The 14387-nt window shown below is 44.5% G+C and overlaps 1 protein-coding gene across 5 annotated transcripts; it reads right to left on the reverse strand.

Moving 5' to 3' along the window:
• Positions 1 to 411: 411 nt before the first annotated feature.
• AKIP1 (A-kinase interacting protein 1) lies at positions 412 to 8539 on the reverse strand. Of its 5 annotated transcripts, none has more exons than XM_032166659.3 (6): positions 8421 to 8539; positions 7973 to 8200; positions 7120 to 7200; positions 5039 to 5143; positions 2590 to 2670; positions 412 to 627 (listed from the first exon to the last, which is right to left on the reverse strand). In XM_032166659.3, exons 2-6 carry the CDS (start codon positions 8192 to 8194, stop codon positions 484 to 486), a joined length of 633 nt encoding a protein of 210 aa, XP_032022550.1. In that variant the 5' UTR covers positions 8195 to 8200; positions 8421 to 8539; the 3' UTR covers positions 412 to 483. The 5 variants fall into 5 exon arrangements, with proteins under 5 accessions (XP_032022550.1, XP_032022553.1, XP_032022554.1 ...); XM_032166662.3 differs by having other exon boundaries at positions 8430 to 8506; XM_032166663.3 differs by lacking the exon at positions 2590 to 2670.
• Between the last annotated feature and the right edge of the window lie 5848 nt (positions 8540 to 14387).

Raw genomic sequence — 14387 nt, forward strand, 5'->3', positions numbered from 1 at the left:
ACTTCTACACCCTCAAGTTAAAAAAGGCACTGAGGCTGGGTGCGGTGGCTCACGCCTGTAATCCCAGCACTTTGGGAGGCCAAGGTGGGTGGATCACGAGGTCAAGAGATCAAGACCATTCTGGCCAACATGGTGAAACCCCGTCTCTACTAAAAATACAAAAAAAATAGTCGGGCATGGTGGCGGGCGCCTGTAGTGCCAGCTACTCGGGAGGCTGAGGCAGGAGAATGGTGTGAACCTGGGAGGCGGAGCTTGCAGTGAGCCGAGATTGCGCCACTGCACTCCAGCCTGGGCAACAGAGCAAGACTCTGTCTCCAAAAAAAAAAAAAAAAAAAGCACTGAAAGAGACAGACTCCAGTTCCTGGGAAGGCTGACCCGGTCAGCACTAAAAACAGGATTAATGTATAGCTATTAAGAGAATCATACAGTGGCTTTATTCTTACTACTTCAAAAAAGGTGATGTGATGGCGGTGATGGTCAACATCACACAGGGAAGACCAGGTCCACACTTTGTCCAGAATCAACTGCTACCACATGAGTCTTCTTGGTTAAGTCATTTGAGCCCACAGTGACAGAATAGGTCCCTGGATATACTTCTATGTAGAGGTCCTTAGAGATGTTCTCAGCCTAGAAGGAAAAGAGAATATTAGCAGTTTAGAGATTTTATACCCCAGTGCCACCATGGCCCCCCAGCAGGCTACCTGTCTATGCAGAGGTGTGATGGAATGAAGCGCTAATGTGGGAGACAGAGGTCCTCCTTTCAAGGCTCAGCCTGCTCACATACAACACTGTCATTTTGGTAGGTCTCAGCCTTTCCTTATTTCTAGAACTGTGATAATACCTCACAAATAAGCATGTGAAAACGCTCTGTAAATGCTGAAGTGTTACATGAACATGAAGGATTATAAAAAGAACACTCTACTTGGAGTTAGGCAGAGGGAAAGGCTAGAGGCCACTGTTTTGGGGATCAGAAGTAGACAGTGGCACTTAGCACAGATGAGCAGTAATGACAAGGTACTCGGGAGTGATGAGAGCCCTTCTTTTAAACTGCTTTGCTAAGTTCACTATCAGGAAGATGAGAGGCATTTCTTTTGTCCTAAAGCTCAGAACAATTTGAGTGAATTCCATTTTGTCACTGAAGCAGCAATTCAGCTGGCTGACAAAACTCTCCCTTGGAGGACTGGTTCTCCCAGAGTACAAAACATTGGAAGCTAGAGTTAATGGAAAGATTTTATTTAGAGCCGAACTGAGCACAGTCTTCCAAGGGTAGACTTCACTCATGGCTGGGAGGTTATATCAGGTGTGCAGGCAGAGGATGGGTCTCAGTTCAAATGGCAAAAGGACAAAATCACAAACCAGAAAAGAGCCTGTAATTAAGGGCCAGAGTGACAGCTGGGATGCCATTATATGCTTACTTAATGCTGAGAAGGGGCCACAGGCAGAAGCTGTCGATTCCACTACCACACACAGGAAAAGCCAAACTACTGGCCAGCAAATTGCACTCAGAGGAATAAATGATCATGTTTACATTTTTATGAAATATCCCCTCTTCCTCCTACCTTGCAGATGGATTTGAAGCCAATTTTTTCCAAAGCTGTTTTATGTTGTATTCTTTCATGCCTGTCCAGTTACTGCAAAATTGGAAGTCTACCATCCTTTAACTGATGTAAATGTGTACGACAATGTCATTAACTATTTATTGGTTGTCAACCATGTAAATAAAAGTCACTTTTAGAAAATATGGTTACATCAGAATTGCAGAAAGCCAAGGATGCTTCATTTGCACACAAGGGAACATAGAGATAAGGTTGGCATGTGGCTGTAGAACTCCAACACTGTGGAACATCAGCATTACCAAAAGTCAGCAAGTGTTGAGAGGCGTCTAAGCCTTAACAACTTATATTTGTACTAGAAGCAGAATATTCTTAATTGTTACTAACTCTAGTATACTCCAAATCCTGACTAGTAGCAAACTGTATACAAACAAAAAGTAAGAAATGTATTGCGGCACCATGCTGAATGAAGTTCCTTTCCTCAGAATTCTAGCCTTCCAAGTTCCAAAAAGGATCCCCTGGCTTCATGAACTAATGAGTACTTTATCCTAAAAATGAAAAACTCATTATATGTTTTTACAGAGAAACATTTGTGGAAAAGAATAAATGCCTTCAAATGTTTTGGAACCTGATCTCACCAAATGTGTATGTTTCGGAATTTCAGCAATGGTTTTCACTTTGTTAGCAGGAGGATCGTGCCCCTCCTGCTGCTTGAACAGATGGTGGAATTCCAGCAGGACCCAGTGCCAGCCCAGCTGAGCTGTAGGAACTGAGAGGCGAATACTTCACATTCTTTCCAACCACAACTGTGAGTTCAGGCACAAAGAGTATCCCTGAAGCTTAGAGTGAAGGAAGAATACCAAGAAAACCTAATTTTACACTGAACCAAGATTTTGTGTGCCCTTCTTAAGTGTAAGAACATCTCAACTTAAAAATACTATAGACTCAATTCAAATAGCCCTCTAAGAACCATGTCAACTGGTTCATGGAGTTGCAAGGGTGGTGAAACCCAGTCCGTAAGCAGTTCCGTACTCACAGGTTGGGATGCCTCTGGAGCATGCTCTGATATCTGATAGATGCCTCCAGGACCAAGGGATGTCTTTTTTCTGTCTTTTCTCTGAAGAGACAAGTAGAACACTGATTTGTGCCCAAGCTTTCACTTTTGGATTGTAAAGAGAAGTTTTCTTCTACCTTATTAGGAGTTAGTAATTGTTCTGTCAGCTTTTTCTAAGTTGTCATCTAAGTCATTAAGGCATTTTTAAGTGAATTCTGTGAGGTATTTTTAGTCAGGTGTTTACTATAATTTTCATCCTTACATGGGCTTCGGAATCAGACACACCTGAGTTTAAGTCCTATCTCTGCTATTTACTAAGAGAGATTAACTTCTCTTGAGCCTTGGTTTTCCAGTCTGTAACATGGCACTCTTGGATTGCAGGGAAAATTTAAAATGCAAAAGTGACACTTAGGCTCTCAATACATTCTCTTCTGTGCTTCTTCTAGGAGTGGGGGTGGTCCTAGAAGGGAACAGGCTGACTGATAAAGCCAATTTCCCTTAGAAGGAACTTACATTTTAAAGGGAGGGATGGGAACGACTCTTCCCCACATGTACCTAAGTGCACCCTTTAGGGTCAGGTGCACTTAGGTAAGAGTTCAGGCTAGGCCAGAAAAGGGGACTCAGGACTCAAGCTCTGGCACCACTACTCACCTCCCAGGCCAGGGGAGGCGTGTGGGAGGTGCTTCGAGTGTGCACTCAGCCCTTGCTCATGTCCCTGTGCCCACTCTCCCATCCTTTTCCTAAACTTCCTCCCTCTAACACCCCAAAATGGCTGACAGACCAAAGAAGTCAAGAATCCAACTTAGACTCCGGAATAGACTCTGGACTTCAGTTTGCTATCTTTGAGTACAAGTAGGGTAGTTTAAAACAAAAGCAAAAACCTAGTCTCTTCAGAAACCACCACCATCACCTCCTCCTTTGAATGAGTTCAATAAGCAGAATCTTTGGCTTCCCCAGAATGACATGTGGTAAAAGGTAAGTTTGCAGGGAGAGGCCCGTAATTATTACCTTTACAAAAAGTATTTTCTTAAAAGAGACCCCCGTCCCCACACTTCCCTTGTACTTTCTTTTTAAAAATTATGAAAGACATGGGCCAGGCATGGTGGCTCATGCCTGTAATCTCAGCACTTTGGGAGGCTGAGGCAGGCAGATCACCTGAGGTCAGGAGTTCAAGACCAGCCTGGCCAACACGGTGAAACTCTGTCTCTATTAAAAAATGCAAAAATGGGCCAGGCATGGTGGCTCACGCCTGTAATTCCAGCACTTTGGGAGGCCAAGGCAGGCAGATCACGAGGTCAGGAGATCGAGACCATCCTGGCTAACACAATGAAACCCCGTCTCCACTAAAAATACAAAAAATTAGCCGGGCGTGGTGGCGGGCGCCTGTAGTCCCAGCTACTTGGGAGGCTGAGGCAGGAGAATGGCGTGAACCAGGGAGGTGGAGCTTGCAGTGAGCTGAGATCGCGCCACTGCACTCCAGCCTGGGCAACAGAGCAAGACTGTGTCTCAACAAAAAAAAAAAAAAGAAAGAAAGAAAGAAAGAAAAATACAAAAATTAGCTGGGCCTGGTGGTGTGCGCATGTAGTCCCAGCTACTTGGGAGGCTGAGGCAGGAGAATTGTCTGAACCTGGGAGCAGAGGTTGCAGTGAGCCGCGATCGCACCACTGCACTCCACCTTGGGTGACAGAGTGAGACTCCCTCTCAAAAAAAAAAAAAAAAAAATTACCAAAGACATGACAGTTATCACCTTACAGTAAAAAATGTAATTATTAAAAATCTTCCCCCAGCCTGGGCAACATGGCAAAACCCCATCTCTATTAAAAACATTAAAAATTAGCTGGGTGTGGTGGCATGCGCCTGTAGTCCCAGCTACTCGGGAGACTCAGGTGGGAGGATCACCTGCCCAGGAAGTCAAGGCTGCAGTAAGCCGTGATTGCTCCACTGCACTCTAGCCTGGGTGACAGAGTAAGACCCTGTCTCAAAAAAAAAAAAAAAAAAGAAAAAGAAAAACAATTCCTATTCCTAGATGTAGAAGAGGATATTTGGAGCTCTTTTTAAAAAAAAATAGAGAAAGGGTCTACGTTGCCCAGGATAGAGTGCAGGGGATAGTCACAGGGGCGATCATTGCATGCACCACATTCCAGGCTTGGAAGCTCTTTTCTTTAAACCTGCCTGAGAATCCCATGGCCCAGGACTGCAAGTTCAACTAAAGATCCTACGGTGGCATCAATCTTATATTTTTGACAACCTCCTATTTCATGTTCATTGCTGTAAGTTCTCTAAGGCTATGAATTTACAGATTTCTGTTAAGCACTGTAATGCCAAGTTACACAGGCATCCAGTGACACACAGTCTAGCAGGGGCTCTTGAATATAGGGTGTCATAACTTGGTAGACTGAAGGCATGGTGCAGGACAGTTAAGTACACTTACCTGACCATTCCCTAGGTCCGAGCACATGTGCAGCTTCGACTCGCCTCTGTGGTAACGATAGACATGGGTTGCCCCTCCTTCCTCTGGCACAGATGAATAATATTTCTAGAGACGTAATGTCAAAGACGTTAGCTAACCGAATTGTCTTGTCAAATTTTCAAAAAACCCTGATATTTGGGCAAAGTACAGTTAAGGAGGGAGGCAAGAGAGCAAAGGTGAATTACCTGCCCTCTTGACAGGCCTCTGAAGTCATGCAACGAACCTTAGCCCACCCAAAGTGGCTGCAGAGAAAGAAATGCATTTGGCATCCCCATGCTGCCACCTGCTGCCTCTGTAGGGCAAGAACACTGGCTAACTAAAGGTGGGCAGGACCATGCTCTCTGCCAGGTTAAACAAATTTCACATCTTTGCCCCCATGTTCAATGCACATATCCTTTCATTTCCTCCCCTAAAAAATGTGGATGAACAGTTCCATGTTTATTGTCTAAGTCTCAAGACAAGGACACAGTAAGAGAGGGGTACATTTTCTTGAGATTTAGAAACACAGCAGGAAATGAAACATAAACCCAAGAGCTCTGCAGCCCTTTTCTCTGTGCTTCCTGTGCACGGGGGAGTGGAGGGAGAAGTCTCTAATTTAAGAAGAATCTTCCAAAAGATCGGAAAACAGTTACATTTCTCTTGTGTGCTTCCTTCCTCCCCCTCAAAGTTAGCCTTAGACTTGCCCTTGATAATGACTAATGATGAGGACATCACAGCCCTGCTTGTTTTGAACACATGGTAGGGACACTGTCTAAAAAACATGTGACCAGAGGAATGAGAAGCTGGGGAAAGCACTTGAGGACACAGACCTAAAGATGTGTTTTAGTGGCTGCTTCAAACTGTGGAGGCAAACCCAGTACACAATTCTTAATTCTATCTCTAGAAAGCCAAGGGGTTGTGAGGCTCCATTTCCTAACAGAGACTTGAACTGTAGCATGAACTGAAAACCAAAATGAAGAACAGCAATTTGCTAAACCTCAAACCAAAGACAAATATTATTCCTTTTACTGAACCATGAACTAAGGGTTTAATCACTTTAGAGTTGAAGCTATTGATTTTTCTAAAACCACTGAACAATACAAATAAGATAAAAATATTCCCTGAACTATTCCTCTTTGGTTGGAATCCTATTCTTGGAGTCAGGGATTCTTATAAAAGACGTAGAAAGATTAGAGTTTTTTGAGATCTTAACATATGAAACTGAAAAGCAGGGCAGAAACAACGTATTCTCTTCCATCTCCCTTGTGGATCAGCCTCCTTACAACCATGTAGGACTCACGAAGTGTTAAGGCTGCAAGAGGCCAGAGTCTGCTGTAATTCCTAGAAGACAGCGCCTTCCATGCAGGTAATTTCCTTGAATGTTTTTTGGCCTGCCTTCAACATTCCCTAAGTATCGAAAGATGACTTGGCTGGGTATGGTGGCTCACGCCTGTAATCCCAGCACTTTGGGAGGCCGAGGCGGGTGGATCACAAGGTCAGGAGATCGAGACCATCCTAACACAGTGAAACCCCATCTCTACTAAAAATACAAAAAATTAGCTGGGCGTGGTGGTGGGTGCCTGTAGTCCCAGCTACTAGGGAGGCTGAGGCAGGAGAACGGTGTGAACCCGGGAGGGAGAGCTTGCAGTGAGCCGAGATCGCGCCACTGCACTCTAGCCTGGGCGACAGAGCAAGACTCTGTCTCAATTAAAAAAAAAAAAAAAGTTAAAAAAGCCCCCTAATATTTAACTTATTTGCTATGGAATTTGGCAAATAAACTATTTTTCCTCCTACTAGACTGAAAGATCACTGAGGGCAGAAGACCTTTTCTGACTTTTCATTGCTATATTGTCAGCTACAGAGTTAGGCATTCAATAAACATTTATTGGGTGAATTCTAACTTGGATTTACCCCCTGGTTTAAGTCCTTGGCTGATTACAATCTGACCATGAAGGCTGGGCAGGAGAAATAGGTAGTCTCCAGATTTTCCCTAAATTCCAGAAAGATCCAAATGTGGTCCATCAGCAGGTGATGGGGCATAGCTTTGGTTCACACCAACTTACCTCACACTGACTTGAAGTATAGTCCATGAATTCAGCCATTGTTCTGAAGGAAGCACTAAGGGTTGGGGGTCTCTCTTCTCTCTATTTGAATAAACGGCACGTCACAGGTTAGCTCTAGGATTCCCTGCTGGAGAATGAAGCCATTTTGGAAATAGTCTACTTTTTACTTTTGGAAAGGCTCTGCAAGTTTATGTCAGAAAGAACGATGTTATTGAGAAAGAATTCCAACTCTAAAAGATAGACATGCAATTTATTCAGGATCTAAGAGATATGTTTGCAGGCTTTCCTCTATTATCAGATGATAGCTGTAAGATTTTTTTTTTTTTTTTGAGACGGAGGTTTCGCTCTTGTTGCCCAAGCTGGAGAGCAATGGCGCGATCTCGCCTCACCGCAACCTCCGCCTCCCGGGTTCAAGCGATTCTCCTGCCTCAGCCTCCCTAGCACCTGGGATTAAAGACATGCGCCACCACGCCCGGCTAATTTTGTATTTTTGGTAGAGACGGGATTTCTCCATGTTGGTCAGGCTGCTTTCGAACTCCCGACCTCAGGTGATCCGCCCGCCTCGGCCTCCCAAAGTGCTGGGATTACAGGCATGAGCCACCGCGCCCGGCTAATTTTTTTTTTTTTAAAGTAACCAACCAGGGCTGAACACTACCGTTATTCTACAGCTACCCAACAAGAATCTGTCAAATGTAAAGCGTTTTCAAAGGACTTTTCCATTCATTGTCCTGATCCTTTCCAGCTTCCGCTAAGGAGAGGTTTCCTCAGCTGCTTCTGCGCTGCGCACCCCTGGCTCCCAGCGGGCTACCGCGGCGCGAAGGACTGGGGCGGTCCCCGGCACAGCGACCCTCACCTCTCCCGGGAGAACGCGCTGCTGGCCGGCTGCCGGCTGTTTCTCTAGGTGGGGCGCCTCCCGGGCAAGGACTCCTATGCAGCCTTTGGGACGCTCCAGGGCATGCCAGTCCACCGCCCTCCTCTTGGCCCTCTCCAGCACTTCTAGAGCCAGCCTTGCTGAACGCTGCAGGGAACGTCGGTCCACCCCATTCAGCGCTGCGGCCGCCAAACAGTTGTCCATGGCTCCCTGAGTGGGCACATAACGTACAAACGCCGGCAGGTCAGCTGGGCCGCGGCGACCCTGCTCCAAATCCGGATGGGAGCCCCAGCCTCGACCTCCCCGTAGACCACCGCTCCTGGTCCGCCCCCAACGCACACTCCAGCGGGAGCCCAGCCAGGACGAGGGCTAGCGCGCCCGCCCCTTCCATTTCCATCTCCCCCTTCCGCTACCTAGGAAGCCCCCTCACCCGGCTCACTCGTCAAGGCGCATGCGCGCAGCGCTATCCCAGGAAGAGGGCCCAGGCCTGGCGCTCCCGGCGGCGCGGGCGCAGCTGGGCCATTGGCGGAAGGCGGGAGAGGCGGGAGAGGCGGGAGAGGCGGGAGAGGCGGGAGAGAGGCGGGAGAGGCGGGAGAGGCGGGAGAGGCGGGAGAGGCGGGAGAGGCGGGGCGGCCAAACACGCCTTCTGCGTCCCGGCCGTGGCGTCTGCGCGCGGGTTGCCTGGCTAACTGCTGAGCGCTGGAGGCGGGGCGCCGGGCGCTGGGGGCCGGGGGTCGGGGGCTGGGGGCTGAGGACTGAGTCGAGCCAGCCGCCCAGGACATTTGTCCGCGCTGTCGGAGGAACCTCTGGCGTGGGGCTGGCCCTTAGAGGGCTACTGCGCTGCTTAACTTGATGGACCTGGGGTATAAAGGCAGGTCTCCTGTTGAGCTAAAAAATTATGGGTACCAGCATAGCGAGAAACCGTGTCTACACACACACACACACACACACACACAACTAGCCAGGAGTGGTTATGGGGTACCAGCTAGGTAGGCAACATAGCGACAACCCGTGTCCACACACACACACAAACAGTAGGAGGAGTGGTGGCGCGCATCTGTAGTCCCAGCTACTCGGGAGGGTCGAGGTGGGAGGATCGCTTGAACCCGGGAAGCGGAGGTTGCAGTGAGACGAGATCGCGCCACTGCACTCCAGCCTGGGCGACAGAGGAAGACTTCGTCTCAAAACAAAAACATCATGGGGAATAAGGCAAGTGCCTCCAGCGCCTCTTTCTGCTTGGTCTACATTTTGGGGTGTCGCTACTCTTGTTTGAGGAGGTGATTAGGCCAAACTGTGTGGCTGCCAAGGTGGCCTTTGGAGAAGGTAACAGCTCGGGATGGAGGCGAGACGGAGGCGGGGCTGTCTGCAGATGTTCCTGGCCCCCGGGGCAGGGGGCGCCTGAGGAGTTGTAGGGTCTCTCATAATCCCTCAGCGCAGCTCTCTCGCCCCTCCAGTGGGAAGTACGGATTCACACATTTTTGGAGACGTGTTCTCTTGGGGTCTGACTCCATCTTTCAGGAAGACTGCACCATGTTTAAGTAAGGAACTGTGAATGCTTAAACTATGTTTAAGTAAGGACCTGTCACTCCACTCCGCTGGTTATTTGGTAGGAGATACAGCCCAAGCTCTCATTGCTAGTTAGTGACTCAACCGCACCACCCAGCACATAGCAAAGCGCTGATGCTTAGGAAGGTCCCCTTTGAGGGACACGCTCAGTGGGGGTCACTTTAAGGAACACAAAGAAATCCTCCTTTAAGTCTCTTCTGTGGTTCATGAAAAAGGAAAGAAACTCTCCATCCTCACCTTTAAGTCTCAACAGATGGCTTGATGAGCAATTATCAGGTACCAGGTGAGTAGTAGGAGACCAATACGACCTCCTTCTATACTATTTAACTTTTGCAAATTTCCTGCTTTCCCCTCATAAAAAAGAATAACAGGAGTGAAATCCTACATTATCCTTGAGCTGATTTTTTTTCATTTTATTGGTATTCCAAAACATTTCCTTCAATAAGGGTTTATCAAGTGCCTCCTTTAGAACATAGTGGTTATACGTGCATGGGGTCCTGTATATCCACTCCCGAGAGCTGGTTTGAATTCTGGCTCTGCCATCTTTTTTTTTTTTTTTTTTTTCCATTTCTTCTCCTTCTCCTTCTCCTTCTCCTTCCTCCTCCTCCTCCTCTTCTCCTCCTCCTCCTCCTCCTTCTCCTTCCTCTTCCTCTTCTTCGTCTTCTTCTTCCTTCTTCTTTTTTTTTAATAAAGAAACGAGGGTATCACTCTGGCAGCCAGGCTGAAGTGCAGTGGCACGATCTCGGCTCACTGCAGCCTCGACCTGGGCTCAAGCGATCCTCCTGCCTCAGCCACCACGCCCCGCAAATTTTTTAAATGTTTTGTAGAGACAGGGTCTCCCTATGTTGCCCAGGCTCTCTGCCACTTTTTTGCTCTGTGGTTCTGGGCAAACATATTACTTCTTTGAGCCACACTTTTCCTCATCTCTGTATCTGGGGATTCCAATAGTACTAACTTCTTTAGACTGAGCTTCTTGAGGGCAGGGACTGTATCTGTAGTGTTTACTGAGTTTAAGGTGCATCTAGTATTTACTATTTTGTCTGTCACAGTAAGGACTAAAAATAGCTCTTGAATGTGTGAATTGGGTTGCCATAAGGATTCTGTGAGATAATTCCTGTAAAATGCTTAGCACAGTGCCCTGCAAAGATAAGTGCTCCATAGACTTAGCTAGCATCAGTATGTGCCAGGCACTGCCCTAGGAGTTGTGGAGAACAGAATGTGGATCAGACTAAAGGAGAATAAAAAAGAGGAAAGAATGCACATAAAATCTATAATACCAGGAACAAAATATTAGGACATGCCATAAGATTGACACAGATAAAATGCTATCAAGCTTAGGAGACTATGTTCAGCTGGGAGGATCAAGAAAGGTTTTGCAGAGAATGTAGTTTTCAAGCTAGGCCTTGAAGGATGGCCTAGGAATTAGTGAGAGAAGAGGTAGGTAAGATACCTGTTAACTGCTTTCACAATAAGTGTGGTTGGAGTGGGACAGAATTTGGTCCTCTTTATTTTTTATGGATTTCAAGGTTTTAGCACATTCCTCATAGGGTTATTGTGAGTATCAAGTAAGTTAATATCTATAAAGTGCATTTATAGTACTTGGTACATAGTAGTTGCTCAATAAATATTAGCTAGTATTATTATCTTAAGCTTCAGCCTGGTCTCCCAAAATATGCTCTCACTTACCCAGTATCATAGCCACACCTCATCTCATTTGTCTCTCTTCCCCATTCTATTTTAGTCATTCCAGTTGAAGCACTACTTTCTTTTTGTCAGGTCAGCTCTTTGAAACCTTTCCCAGTGGTTCCCAGTTGCCACCTCTGTTGCCATAGCCTTAAAAAAATGTTTTTTGTATACTTTTCCAATCTAATTTAAATTATGTGTAGTTACGGTTTCTTTTCTCCCAATAGCCTTTCAACTCCTTGAAGGCAGAAACTGTTCTTATTTGTCCCTAAACATTCCAGGGCCTGTTAAGTAGGGGGTGTTCAATAGACATTTGTTGAAATTACTCTGATTTAATTTTTAAGTTAAATAGATTTCTATTAGCCCAGATAAAGAGGTGGCTTTGTGGTGGCTCACACCTGTAATCCCAGAAGTTCAGGAGGTTGAGGTGGAAGGATTACTTGAGGCCAGGAGTTTGACAGCAGCCTGGGCAACATAGTGAGACCCCTGTCTCTATTTTTTTTTAATTAAAAAATTAGCCTGGTATGGTGGCTCATACCTGTAATCCCAGCTACTCAGGAGGTTGAGATGGGAGGATTGCTTGAGCCCAGGATGTTGAGGCTGCAGTGAGCTATGATCGTGCCACTGCCCTCCAGCTGGGACAACAGAGTAAGACCCTATCTTAAGAAAAAAAAAAGAGTTGGCTTTTCTATTAAAAAAAACCTACCTACATGAACTTTAATGAATGTAATAAATATTCAGTTGTAACTACATTTTCTCAGAATTTAATGTTTAGAAATTTATGGGAAAGAAGATGCTTGAAATGAAACTGAAACCAAAAGACTCTAAATTAAATCTGCATTTGTGTTTATTTTTCTATTTGTAAATATATTTTTATATGTGTATATTTATAATTTTAAAGATTCATTCTGTAAACCACAGATTGAGATACTTGAGAGATTCCTTTTTATCTTTTTTAAGATTGGCTGGGAATAATGATAGAACATGACCTACCATCAGGCCTCCTGTGGATCAAATACAGCCCACGCCAAATGAAAGCCACTGGTGAGAACTGAAAATGGAATTGTAAATGGAGAGAGGGCAACTAGGAATGTGCCTGGTCAACAGGGAAATGGACTGTCAGTATTGACAGAAAAATAAACTATTGGCATGAGTTTTTAATGACTTCTATCTTCACAAGGGTAAATTCACTATGGAGAACAGATGAAAGTTAGTTGTCAGGGTTCTATGTTTTGGAGGAGATGCGTTGGAAGAGGTTTTTAATTGTGAAATGGGGAAAGAGACTGGTGCTGTATTTGGGACTTTTTGAGGAGAAAAAACAAGTCCAGTGAAGAGCAATGTAAATTCCTTTTCTTTACGTGAAGGGGGCCAAAAAGGGTTAAAAACCCAGGATGCAAAAGTGGGTACTGTGCCAGAGTTAGACAGTGATTTATACTGTACATACCAGAAACTGTATAAATCATTTTATTTGACAAATGGTATTGTTATTTCTCCAGCACACTTAAGAGCTTTGGAATCATCACAGCTTTGTAAGGTAGTATTACAGACTGAGTCATTAGATCATTCATTTTGCCTGATTACGTCAACTCACTGGGTTATTGGGGGAATGAAAGAAACTCATTATCAAAATTGTCATCTTGATGATGTAGATTAAAGAAAATGAATCAAACTTCTGAGAATTAACTTTCACAATCTGTTTAAAATTGACTGGGAGTTAAAAAATTGGTTGCAGAGCGGCAATGATTAAAATCTTGTCATTTTTAAAAGTCAGAGATTAAAGGAATAGTATTTGGAAGATATTTAATATAAACAGTTGAAATTTATGTAGAGTTTTTTTTTTTTTTTTAAAGACTTCTTGGCTGGGCGCGGTGGCTCACGCCTGTAATCCCAGCACTTTGGGAGGCCGAGATGGGTGGATCACGAGGTCAGGAGATCGAGACCATCCTGGCTAACATGGTGAAACCCCGTCTCTACTAAAAATACAAAAATTAGTTGGGTGTGGTGGCAGGAGCCCGTAGTCCCAGGGGAGGCTGAGGCAGGAGAATGGCATGAACCTGAGAGGCGGAGCTTGCAGTGAGCCAAGATCGCGCCACTGCACTCCAGCCTGGGTGACAGAGCGAGACTCCATCTCAAAAAAAAAAAAAAAAGAAAAAGAAAAGACTTCTTTATTGAGGTATAATGTACATATGATAAAATTTACCTGTTTTAAGTGTATATTTCAGTATTTTCTGTAAATTTACAGAGTTGTCAGCATCACCAAAATGCAGTTTTGGAACATTGTCATTACCTGAGAAAAATCCCTAGTGTACACCATATGCAGTCAGTTCTCAGCTCCTGCCTCTGGGCCTAGGTAACCACTCTTCTGCTTGCTGTCTCTATGAATTTGCCTTTTCTGGACAATTCATATAGATGGAATCTGATAATATGTGACCTTTTTTTGCCTGGCTTCTTTTAATTAACATAATGTTTTTGAGGCTCACACATGTCGTAGCGTGTATCAGTACTTCATTCTTTTTTATGACTGAATACTATCCCGTTATATGAATATATTACATTTTGTTTATCCATTTACCAGTTGATGGTCATCTGAAATGTTTCTGGTTTGGGGCTATTTTGACTGATAATGCATAGTAAGACTTTGTGTGGACACATGTTTTCATTTCTCTTGGGAATACAGACTTGAGCCGCTGCACCCAGACCAGATGTATGATTCATAAGTATTTTCTCCCAGGCTGTGTCATGTATTTCATTTTCTTAATGGTGTAATTTGAAGTACAAACATTTAAAGTTTTGATAAACTCTAACTTATTAATTTTTTTCCTTTATAAATTGTGCTTTTGGTGTTATATCTAAGAAATCTTTGCCTAACCTAAGGTCATGAAAATTTTTTTTGAAGATTTTTTCTATGTTTCCTTCTAATAGTTGTATATTTTAGTTTTTACATTTAACTCTATGCCATTTTGTATTAATTTTTATGTGCGTTATGAGGTAAGGGTCTAGATTCATTTCTTTTCATGCAGATGTTCAATTTTCTCAGTACCATTTGTGTAAAAGACTATCCTTTTCTCATTAAATTCCCTTGGCAACTTTGTCAAAAATCAATTCACCATAAATGTAAGAGTTAGCTTTTAGACTTTAAATTATGTTC

Source organism: Hylobates moloch, unplaced genomic scaffold (genome assembly GCF_009828535.3).
Source record: "Hylobates moloch isolate HMO894 unplaced genomic scaffold, HMol_V3 SCAFFOLD_11, whole genome shotgun sequence".
NCBI classification, from domain to species: Eukaryota; Metazoa; Chordata; class Mammalia; order Primates; family Hylobatidae; genus Hylobates; species Hylobates moloch.